Raw genomic sequence first — 12500 nt, 5'->3', positions numbered from 1 at the left:
TGTGCCATCACTTCCTAGAATAATTGGAATACTGCATATCAACTGTAAATATTAATTATCATTTCCTGTATTGTACAGTATTTATTATATCAACTATAGTGTACATGTTACAATCAGTAATTGTTTTCCTTTCCTATACAAACATTTAAATATATTTTTCTTAAACATGACTTCATTTTTTTAAATTACAGGTACTCCTCACTTAACAACTGAGTTCCATTCCTAGGACCAGGTCGTTAAGTGAATTGGTCGATAAGTGTGGACCTTTGTTATTTCAGGGTAACGGGGCGTGGCCATTGGGAAGTGTAGTCTAGTGTAGTGAATACTGACTACAGGAACAAGACCGAGAACGGTGATGAGATGAGACATATACAGTGTATATAGTATACTGTATATAGTGTATATGGGAGGGTTACCACCCTCGATCTGGTCAAACTCGTCACAACCTTCGGCGTGAACGCCAGGTTCGGACGTAACACCGCAATGCTGGAATCGCCATAAATGGCGAGGCAGGCAGGTTGCACGGACGGAGCGCACAGATCCCTGACAGGCGCCAGGCCAGCGGAGGCACCCCAGGACCCGGTAACGAGGTCACCGAGCCCCCGTCCTGCAACAGCGTGTCGCAACACATGGGAATCCACCACAGACCCCGCCACTGCTAGTGGTTGGAGCTCCGTGAACCAAATTCGGGGGCTACCAGTATCACCGACAGCCCCTCCAGCCGAACTTGCAGCATCAGTATGGGCAGCAGCCCCGTTGGTGGGAGTGCGTAAAGGAGACCACAGCGGGGGCTGTTGTTGGGCGGGGACGGGGAGCCAGTGGCCGGGGGAAGATGTCCTCGTCGTTGGCGATGAGGGGGTCTTCATCTTCCTCATCTGAATGGAATGGACGGTGTCAACCACCTACAGGATGGCCTGGTCCAGCGGAACGCGCTCCGTAAAAAATCCCGAGGCCTGCCAGGATAGGGCCTGTTATGCATCGCACCGCGGTGCCTCCGCGAGCCCGGCGAGGGAATGCTCCGCTCCAAAACAAATGAAACACTTGTTTTGTAGGTCGTCCACCGCCGCCAGACCGACGCAGAGGCAAGGGCTCTTAAAAAAGCCGTTGTTGCTTTATAATTGCCATATCAAGATGGCAAGTTAAGTTGACCCAACAACGGTGGTCTTGAAGTTAAACTTGATGTTGAGTGCAGAATTTCCTCTTCATCAGTCGCCGCTTATGGCTATGCTGCTCCATCGTGATTGGCTGAGGCGAGTGTGTGAATCATTATCAGCAGTCCGCATAAGCGGTTGGATGCATACGATTAGGAGCCTAGTACATAAGGGGCGGAGCCTCTTGACATGATACTGATACAACAGCAGTAGCAGATCATGTGCTGATCACGCCACGGGTGAGATCACCTGTCCATCACAGGTATGCGCACAATGAAAAGTTTTGGTAAGGTCTGGTGTTGTTTGGTCAGATTGGCGTGTGCAAATATGGATAAACCTACAAAAAAGAAGACTGTGCAGCTACAAACAACAAACAATGGGAAGCAAAAAAAAAAAAGGTGGGCTAAGAAAATTTTAAACTGTCAATGGAGGCGAGAACGACCACACTAGCTAAAGGTGCAAGAAATATGCTTCATGCTTCTTCTTATTCTTCACAGGGTGGATTCCTTGTGACATCTACTGCGGAAAATGACAAAATGGCGGCAAGTGAAGCCTGGTACTGTATGTGTACCATACGGTTAAACAGGGACTTAGCTACAACAGCACCGACTGCCTTGTTCAGCTCAACGGTGCTTTGTTTCATGACTCAAATGTTGTGGAGAAGACGCACTTGGCAAGAACAAACGCTGAGATTACGATGAATGTTCTCGGACCAAAGACTGTGCGGGATATTTTGGATGATCTGTCCCCCGACCGCAGGCGAGCCCGCGTATTTCTGAGCGGCCCCCCGAAGCCTCAAACGAGGGAAACAGAAAAAAAAAAGTTTCCTGTGCGCGTGAGATATTTCTCTGCGTCCGATGGACTGCAGCGCAAGTTACTTGAGTTCTATGAAGATGGCGATGAAGCCGCACTGAACTGTCTGGAAAAGCATGAACTGGGTATGAGACACATCACAGCCTATGCGGCAGAAAACGCCACGGTCAACTACACCACTCTGTTGACCAGTTATTGAGCAGCGGCAACAATGGCACTCTGAAAGCTAATTGCCCAGCTCACAAAGCTCGTAACACCAGCACGCCTGCGATCAAGGGCCAGTGGATATTGAGTCAATAGCTTTAAAGATCTGCAGCCGCCTCTCAGCGTCCGCTTCCCGAGGAGAGGAGCCGCCGGCGTTCTTTTGCCTTTGTTGACATTGAGTGGCGTGAGATTCTGCGTCGTGTTCGCACACGATGGCTCCCTCTTCACCCAGCTGTCGATCGCCTCCTGCAAAGCTGGCCAGCTCTTACTTCATACGTCAGGTCCCTTGGGGAGACCTGTCGTGTGGCACTGAAGAGGGTTTTTGGGAATGAAGTAAAAACTTGTGCGGCTGAGATTCATCTGACCAACTCAAAGCTCTGCATCACAGATGTTTACGAGGAGGTCCGAAAGTTCAAAATGAAGATGCTTCAGCGGAAAACAGGACAGCACTTTTGGATACCAGACCAAGCAGCTGGTGGACGAACAGGTGTCAGCACAGAGATTCTTGTCGGGAGGACTCTCTGATGACACCGGAGACAGAAGCAGCACAGAGCTGGTCAAAAATGAACGTCAAATATCTGTGAACTGTGACTTGTAGGGACTTCTCTCTGGCTGTGCAAAAGGGACTGCTTGAATCAGTCAAGGGCAGCAAAAAACTACCATGGAAAAAGTAGACTTGAGTCACGCCCCTCTTTTCCTCTTTTGCATTTGGAATGTTTTTGTTTGTGTTTTGTTTTTGCTGTAAAGGTCCAAATTGTGATTACTTTGATCATTCAGTAGTCACACAACACAATACTCACACCGCTGGTGCACTGTGCGCCAGACAAAAGGTGGTGTGCTACTGGCACACCACCCTTTGTCCCATATTTGGTAGTGAGAAAGTTGGCAACCCTACTGGCTTCTAATAACTAACTAGACACTAGCTACTAACCAGCTTACTATACCCTCAACACTAACCAGCTAACTAGACACTAGCTACTAACCAGCTTACAAGACACTAGCCACTAACCAGCTAACTAGACACTTGCCACTAACCAGCTAACTAGACACTAGCCTGTAGTCAACAACAAGTTCTTACTGCGTTTTAAGTTATTTATTATACAGTGAAATACTTTATTCTGTTTGACCAATAATAGTAATACACGCTCAGAATGATTCCCGCTGTCTGTTTATAATGACCGTTGCCACGGGCAACCACTTTCACGGCCCTCGTTTCATGCAATGTTCAGCTATGCTGCTGTGAACAATATTTCTTAGCGTCAACGCTTAGACTGGAAATATGGTACAAGTTATCAGATCATTTCAAACCATGTCCTGTCTCAGTGTATTCTTTTATACAATTAGAAGCAGGGTAATAAGTGGGACAATGTGCAGCCAGCCAGTCCTTATTGCAAAATAACCCCCCATTCCTGCCGAGAACCTCTTTGGTGCCTCTCCCTCGACCTACACAGGAAGAGTGGCGTCCCTACATTCTTTCCCACCCAGTGTTCCACTTATGGATTTACGCAGCGCCTCCTGGGTGCACTGAATCAAACAGCTGATTGATTACTTCCCCTTCACCCCTTATTGCATTGACTCAGAGCAGCGAGCAGGATGCGTGTGTGTGTGTGTGTGTGCGTGTGTGTGTGTGTGTGTGTGTGTGTGTCTGTGTGTCCACTGGTAACCTCTCAATCAGGCGTCCTCACAATGTAACAAAAACCTGTGTGTGTGTGTGTGTATGTGTGTGCCTACGGTATACATCTGTTAAAGTGCACACACCCACATTCACTGGCTTTTTGGAAACATGTGCATGAGAGTGCATGTATCGTGTGTATGAGCAAGTGTCCTATATGAACGTATGTATGTGTGCACGCTTCCTTCCACATTCCCACGCATGCTAGTGAATGTGTGTTTACTGATGTGTGTGTGCTTGTGTCTGTGTGTGTGTGTGTGTGTGTGTGTGTGTGTGTGTGTGTGTGTGTGTGTGTGTGTGTGTGTGCAGGGACTTATACAGAGAAAAAAAGAACAGGCTGTACCCTCCTTTTACTGCCACCCAGCTCCATCTTGCTGCTACTGTAGATATACTGCAGTATCTGTGTGTGTGTACGTACACATGTCTTTCTGTGTTTATACATGCCAGCATGCATGCGTGTCCGTGTGTGTGTGTGTGTGTGTGTGTGTGTGTGTCTGGTCTTACCAGAGGGATGTGGTGGAGATGTAATGAACCATTTGAATGAAGGGCAGAGGGTCCGACGTAGCTCCACAGCTGTTACACACACACTGCAACCATCACACACACACACACACACACACACACACACACACACACACACACACACACACACAGAGTAAGGTTTTACAAAGTGTATCTTTTTATAGAAACTCTTGAAAGCGATTATTTTCCATATTCCCCCAAATTGACAGCTTTTTTCTGTTGCCAAATTTGTCGTCCTTTGAAGTCTTTGTATTTTTGTTTCTTTTTTTCTTATCAGCGACAACAAAATAATGGCAGCTTGTCGGTGTTTATACAGAGAGACAAAAAGTATCCACAGTTATGGGGTGAAACCACAACAATGTTACTGAAGTATTGATTATGATAGCAAATGTTGGCAGACAGCCGCCGGGGTGTGTGTGTGTGTGTGTGTGTGTGTGTGTGTGTGTGTGTGTGTGTGTGTGTGTGTGTGTGTGTGTGTGTGTTTGGTGGCCCTGAGAAGGCGGCCGGAATTTTTTCAAAAGTAATCTGCGACCTGCTGAGCAGCGCCCAAGTGGAGCAGCAGCAGGAAACGGAGTAAATTAAATACATCTACAATAAAATCACTGTTTATATTTGCTTTGTGTGGAGAAAGAGCTGCGGAGCTCCACAATATCTGTAGCCGTACTGATTACTATTATTTTTATTATTATGAGTTAGTTTTACATTAAATACACACATCTACAATTAAATGGGAAAAGCTCCATGAAAAACAAAACAAAAAGAAATGTTCGTGGTCGCGGTTGTTGTCTGCGGAGCCCCGTAATTGGCCCCACAATACCACGGTGGTGTAACATTGCGGTAACCGCAACAGCCCTATACAGGAATGTGTGTGTGTGTGCACTCGCGCACGTGCGTGCATGTGCGTGTGTGTGTACCTGCTCAAAGAGTGTCATGGCAAACTTCTGGTGCGGAATGCAGTGTTTGGCCGTGCAGATGTCCTCCCTGCTCTCCGTGCTGATGTGAAAGTGGATTCGCATCAGAAGATTCTCCTGTGGAAAACAGACACAGAGTCAAGAGACGCGCGTGTGTGTGTGTGTGTGTGTGTGTGTGTGTGTGTGTGTGTGTGTGTGTGTGTGTGTGTGCGTAGGCATGTGCTTATTGTGTACCAATGTGCGTATGGGTATGAGGGTATGTGTGTGTCCTTGTGCATGTGTGTGTGTGTGTGTGTGTGTGTGTGTGTGTGTGTGTGTATGTGTGTGTGTGTGTGTCTGTGGACATATGGATGGAGCCTACAGATTGTATGCAGTGGGGATAGGCAGGTTAGTAAACAGAAATAGAGATAATTGCGTTTGAGCTCAAAACCACACAGAGGAGGTGAAATCATATCTAAATACAGATTTGATGCCAAAAATGCCAAAAACTCCCTGTAGTACGACCATCTGCCCATTGGACGGTGTCAGAAGTATTTTAAAAGGATTTTGTATTGAATTATTTTTTTTAAATAAATTATCGGGATGAGATACTGTGGGAGCTCACATTGAGATAAGTTGATATTCAGTAATTTTTTTATTCCATCAAATCACATGTTTCAGGCTTTTACAGATTAAATGAAAAACTGTCTTATCTTCCCTAGAAGAGTTTTCTTCCTGCCTTGGTCATCGTGTCTGTGTGTGTGTGTGTGTGTGTGTGTGTGTGTGTGTGTGTGTGTGTGTGTGTGTGTGTGTGTGTCTTGTGCGTGGCTTTGCGTACATCCGTCAGAGCGCAGCCGTGTGATCGATTGGCTACAAATGTGTGTGGTCAGGGAATCCAAGCACACACACACACACACACACACACACACACACACACACACACACACACACACACACACACACACACACACACACACACACACACACACACACACACACACACACAGCCATATGTTTACTTGGTTGCTTTTTTGGAGACCCAAAGCCGTTAACAACATTAAAGCAGATAATGGAGTTTTCACCAAATCAGGCTTCATGGAACAGCTTTGATGACAATACTCCCAAACACACAAGCACACACACACCCTAATAAATCATTGCATACTGCAGTTAGCATCTTGAAGGTTAGTTGACAAAAACAACAAAAAAAAAAAACTTCAAAAAGTCTACAGAACAAAAGGCAAACATCACATTTGCATTGTCCTTGTTTCCTAAAAAAAAAATTCTTATCCCATCTGTTTGTGTGTGTGTGTGTGTGTGTGTGTGTGTGTGTGTGTGTGTGTGTGTGTGTGTGTCTTGTCGTGGACTCACGAAGCACTCGGCAGCGTCGTCCATGATGCCCAGCTGAAAGCGCTGCTCGTCCTGGAAGGTCTTGGCCAGAGCGCTGCGCAGAGCGTCCGACGGCAGCACGCGCTCACTGCTGAACTGGAACTGAGCAAAGATGCTCTGCGTGCACACACACACACACACGCACACACACACACACACACACATACACACACACACCCATGCATGCGCACACACACAAAGAACAAAACCATGAATTCACGCCACGAAGCGTTTATCAGAAGTACAACAGTGCTAATACTCATATTATATATTTATGTCTATGCACATGATGTGTGCATGCAGGGGTTTCGGGGTTGGTGGTTGGACCCTAATTATATATATATTTTTTAGCAAACCTATTCAAGGTTATTTCTCTGATAGGTCAATGTATAAAAAAAACGAAAAATAATGTATATAATGTAATGTCTGTCTGTCTGTCTATCGATTACTCTCAAACAAGCAACATCCATGGTAACGTAATTACAGTAATACTCGCGCAACATAGATTTAATGCCCGTTGGTTATCAGTGAGTTTGATCCCATATCCCCAGTTAGAAAAATATGGCCACTAATAAGGGAACCCCTTCAATATCTTTCTTATTTAGGTCCACTCCCAATTTAACCGGTGAATGTGTATATGTATAAATGCAGGCAGGTACTGTCTAAGGACCTTGCTCCATACAGTAATCGCTCCAGTCTCCACCATTATCCAGTTATCCACCAGTCTTTCCTGTTTCGATCTCTGAGTTTGGCTTCCTCGAGTGTTTCGTTGTCTTTTGGAATTCAGCATAATGTAACGTACCCTGGTACTGGCAGGACTGAACGCAAAAGCGCGACAATGAGACGGACCAAGTTGCAAAGGGGACTTCAGTCACTAGACAGTTTACTTAGGTCACAGGCAAGGTCAAAACCGGGAGATCGGTCACTCAGGCAAACTAATCGGACAAAGGGGCAGGCGGGCAATCCACGGCGCAGGAAGCAGGCAGGCGGGGTCAAAAACATGGCTGGTCGGGAGATGGGCGGTGAAACAAGGTGAGATGACTGCATGGCAAGATGGAACGGCAGGAGAGTGAGTGACGAGGCGAAATAACAAGAACCCCGATGAAATGAACGAATAGCTGGGGAAAATTCCTGACAGTTCATTGTTGCTCCTGCCGTATGGTGGCGGCATTAGTTGTAGTTAGTCAGCCACGTGGGCGGTGGCGTTGATTGTTTCTGTCTCTTCCTGTCGCTGGCGTAATTAAAAAGCATTCGACCGTTTGTCTGCCTCTGTCTCCTCCGTAATACTACCTGGCTGTAGATACGTATGTATGTTTGTATGTATGTATATATGGATGTTTACTGTATATGTGCACGCAAACTTGAACAAGTTCCTGTTTTCACCCGATTGTGATTGTTGATAGAAGTCAACAGTTGATTGATAATGTTTTAGGTTTAATGTATATTGCCAATTTTTTTTTATTCTTTTCATTGTTTCTTGTACAATTGTGCATTTTAGGTTTATTTTTAGGTTTATCCTATCATGTCAATCACTCCACTCTTGGATGATCTTTCTATATCTATCGACGTATTAAGTGTGTGCGCGTGGGTCTGTGTTTGCGCTGCGTCATGCTCAGCGTGAACAGTGACTCGGAGATACCCACAGTTGTCTTGAAAATCAGTACTCTGACCCATAAAAACACAAACATGGCCGGGAGACTAGTCGGCAACTTGTCGGCGGCCAAAATTGCGGCAAAACAATCCCACAATAACCAGGCCTAACATCATGTCTGAGACTCGCTGCAGAGCTGGCCTCAATATCAGCACCTTATCAATAATAGATTGCATTTGTAGTGCACTTTTCTCTTACAAAAACAGATCTTAGAGTGCTCGGAAGGGGTAAAATAGAGGCGCAGGGGTGTGTGTGTGTGTGTGTGTGTGTGTGTGTGTGTGTGTGTGTGTGTGTGTGTGGGAGTGTGTGTGTGTGTGTGTGTGTGTGTGTGTGGGAGTGTGTGTGTGTGTGTGTGTGTGTGGGCAGGGTTGACCACTGAACTGTGCTTTGAGGCCACTTTTTAAAAGCTCTGCGAGACAGATCTGTTGGGAGGGCAACACGGCTGCGGCTTCATCATAGTTTAAACAGCGATGTCGGGACAGAACAAAGCCCGTCGGCCCCTCAGCGCTGGCGCTCCCACCGTCTGCCACGGCGGGGGCCCAACCTGCGGCCCGAGGGCCCGTGTGCCAGTGACGACCCCACAGTCATCAAAGGATGATGGAAAGATTGCAATATATTCTGAATTAATTCATAAAAATAAAACGTAATATATTCATAAAAATATTATTATTATTATTATTATTATTATTATTATGATTAATTCATAAAAAAGAGAATTATATAAATACAATAAATAAATACAATACAATAATACAGTATTTATTTTTAAAAAAAATCGATTTTCGATGTCTTTCTAATTAAATATTAAGCTTTTTTAAAATTTAAGGACACATGTAGGGATATTCGTGATGCTATCAGTTGCTCTGCAGGCAGCACAGTATAAAATCCCCGGGTTAAATCGTCACGTTCATGTTTTGTTTCTGTGTGTGTGTGTGTGTGTGTGTGTGTGTGTCTGCTATCATTATGCTATTAACCATTTAATGATCATTTGTATGGTTGCTTCCTGTTCGTTTGCCTGCCGGTGTAATGAAATTACATGGTTTTTCTCTTGAAGAGAAGGGACTGACAGAGTCCCCTTCCACCACGGCTGGTCGTGCAAAAGACGCCAAGTGGGAAAAGCAACAATAAGATCACTCCCTCAGCGATCAAGGTCACTCACAGCAATAAGCGTTCAAGAGCCTTCTTCGAAACATAACGACATGAACGACACACAGTACTACAGTACAGTAGTGCACGAAAAAAAAAAGAAAAAATATACAGCATATTGTGTATAAAAGCACACTGCGGTGTACCCACCTACATGTCCCATTTAGACTATTTCATCTATTCCTTGAAGCAACGTCAATATCTTGAAAAACCATCCCTTCATCCAAATAGCAGCAACAGGACTCAAGCGCCGGGACTTTCCTCTTTTCTTCCTACGCCTCAGCATATTCAAAACATTAAAATCCATACTCAAACTATTAGGAAACCCGCTTGAATCTCGACAGAACAAGAGCGGCTCTGTGCTACACCCCTGAACCTTTGGGTGAAAGTTCTGAAACGCTTTTGACTCCGGGACAAGAGGGGAGAGGGGTTCAATGAAGGCGAGAGAGAGAGAGAGCCAGACAGGAGATAAAAGCATGGGAAAAACTTTTCTCCGCATGGCCAGAGGATAAAAACGCACTAAATTAGGAAAACCTCTTAAGTCGGGGAAAAAAAGCAATTTTTTTTTTTTCCAGTCAGGGGTCTGGCAAAAAGTGAAAGTGGATTTGAGGGCACAAACGTATGAGATATTTAAAAAAAAAAAAAAAAAAAAAAAAAAAAAAAAAAAAAGGTTTGTGTTTGTAGTTAGTTGGTAATAACCCAGTGTTAAGGTGTTAACTGACATACACTGGTAGATAAAAACATTTATAAAAATATGTAATATAGTATGTCAAGATGCAAAATTGCATTTGTCGCACGCTCATATAAGTCCAATGTGCAGTGAAATGGTGAACTTCAAAAGGCGGTTCCAGGCCCATTAGAGAAAGAAGAGAAGAAGGAAATGTGGTCTTAGTAAAATATAATATGCGACAATATAATAAAATGATATGCACATGCACACATTCAAATACATACTATATTTACAGTGTCGGGGAAACACTTCCGATAAGTCGAATATTCTACAGATATACAGTGGATTTAGATGTGCGTATGCAGAGCAAAGTAGACTATGGACAAATCTACAGTCTGTACGTTATCACAGGTTAACGTACTGAGGGTCGAGGGGCAACATGTGGCTCCTCCGTCACATTGGTGCTCAAAAAGCTCTTTTTGAGACTCTCTGTCCTGAAGACGGCAAATCACTTGACCCCACTGTGGACATTTTCCACCATCATCAAAGTACCATCCCTAGTACAGCCGGTAGCTGGCAAACCGGTCAGGAGATGGAACTTCAGGAAGGCGAACTGGCAGTCGTTTACGGTGGAAACAGAAAGAAGAACTGCTGGTCTCATGGACCCAGAAGCAGAAGACGTGGATGCTGCATACATTGCCTACTGTGAAGTCCTCCTAAGGGCAGCAAAGCACAACATCCCACGTGGCTACAATAAAAACTATATCCCGGGCTGGGATGAGGAGTGCAGCTGCCTGTTGCGCCAACACCAGCAGGCGATCACCAGGGAAGAAATGGACGCAACAGCAACAACCCTACTGCAGAAGCTGGATGACACCCGAAGGGCTAGGTGGACGGAAGTAGCGGAATCCATCGACTTCACCCACTCCAGCCGGAAGGCGTGGCAGACCATCAACTTGCTCTCAGGGAGAAAAACAACACCTCGTAGGTGTTCAGTGACTGCAGATGCTATTGCTTCCCAGCTCCTGAAAAATGGTCGCTTCCCTGATGCGGACAAAAACTTCGCACGACTGACATCGTGTGAGGTATCATCCCTCTCCAGAGCAGCCAGCGCTGATGCTAATCTCTCAGGAGACTTCACAGCAGCCGAGCTAAAGGCAGCAATTAAAAAACTGAAGCTGGGCAAATCACCAGGTCGAGACAATATCCACCCAGAGTTTGTTATGCACCAAAGTGAAAGAACATCTCAATGGCTACGCACATTCTTCTCATCATGCTTCCGGAGGTCCAAGCTCCCGAAGACCTGGCGCCGTGCTTCCATCATAGCCTTGCCAAAGCCGAACAAACCCGCCGAAGACCCGAAGTCCTACAGGCCCATATCCCTGCTCTGTGTCCCGTACAAGATTCTGGAGAGGCTGATCCACAGCCGCATTGAGCCAGTGGTGGACCCTCAACTCCCACCGGAACAAGCCGGCTTCCGCAGAGGCAGGTCAACGGTGGACCAGGTAACGCTACTCACCCAGGACATCGAGGACAGCTTCCAAGATAATGAGAAAGCTGGAGTAGTATTCCTGGACCTGACAGCCGCTTATGACACCGTGTGGCACCGTGGACTACACCTGAAACTGTTGAGAACAATCCCGGACCGGCACATGGTGAGATTTATTATGGAGATGCTATCTAACCATAGCTTCATCCTACAAACCAGCGATGGCCAGACCAGCAGGCTCAGAAGGCTGAAGAACGGTGTCCCGCAAGGCTCTGTCCTCTCACCAATGTTATTTAACATCTATATTCACGACCTGCCAGACACAACATCCAAGAAGTACGGCTATGCGGACGACCTGGCCATCATGCTTCGATGCCCAACATGGAACACTATGGAAGAAGGCCTCAACCGAGACATGGGCATCCTGGCAGACTACCTCCAGAAGTGGCACCTTCAGCTCAGCATGGGCAAAACAGTGTCTGCAGCTTACCACCTCTACAACCGGGAGGCAAGAAGGGAACTGGACGTGCATGTTGGCAACATCCGCCTGGAGTTCCAGCAAGCCCCCAAGTACCTCGGCGTATGCTTGGACCGGACGCTGTCCTACAAGCAGCACCTGGATGAAGTGAAGGCCAAGACAACCGCAAGGGTCTCGCTCATCCGCCGCCTTGCAGGCTCGACTTGGGGAGCTTCCCCCCAGACCCTACGCATATCCACGCAAGCCCTGGTCCTACCCGTAGCGGAATACTGTGCCCCTGCCTGGAGCAGAAGTCCACATGCGAACAAGGTGGATACTGTCATCAACAGCGCCCTCCGGATAGTAACTGGTTGTCTGAAACCCACCCCTGTGTCCTACCTGCCAGTCCTAGCTGGTATCGCCCCACCCAGTCTCCGACGGGAAGC

The 12500-nt window shown here is 46.3% G+C and overlaps 1 protein-coding gene across 1 annotated transcript in view; it reads right to left on the bottom strand.

Moving 5' to 3' along the window:
- Positions 1 to 12500, bottom strand: part of usp54b (ubiquitin specific peptidase 54b) — a gene marked incomplete at both ends in the record, with an annotated part of 44928 nt that overhangs the window by 20858 nt on the left and 11570 nt on the right. Inside the window, 3 exons of the mRNA XM_080021238.1 lie at positions 4345 to 4427; positions 5277 to 5390; positions 6624 to 6758. Of these exons, the coding sequence (XP_079877364.1) occupies positions 4345 to 4427; positions 5277 to 5390; positions 6624 to 6758 (332 nt within the window). The remainder of the gene's footprint in view (positions 1 to 4344; positions 4428 to 5276; positions 5391 to 6623; positions 6759 to 12500) is intronic.

The sequence above is a fragment of the Zeus faber genome, assembly GCF_960531495.2.
Source record: "Zeus faber genome assembly, chromosome: 20".
NCBI classification, from domain to species: Eukaryota; Metazoa; Chordata; class Actinopteri; order Zeiformes; family Zeidae; genus Zeus; species Zeus faber.
The sequence above is the reverse complement of the archived record's forward strand: the minus strand, read 5'-3'. Positions and strand labels throughout refer to the sequence as shown.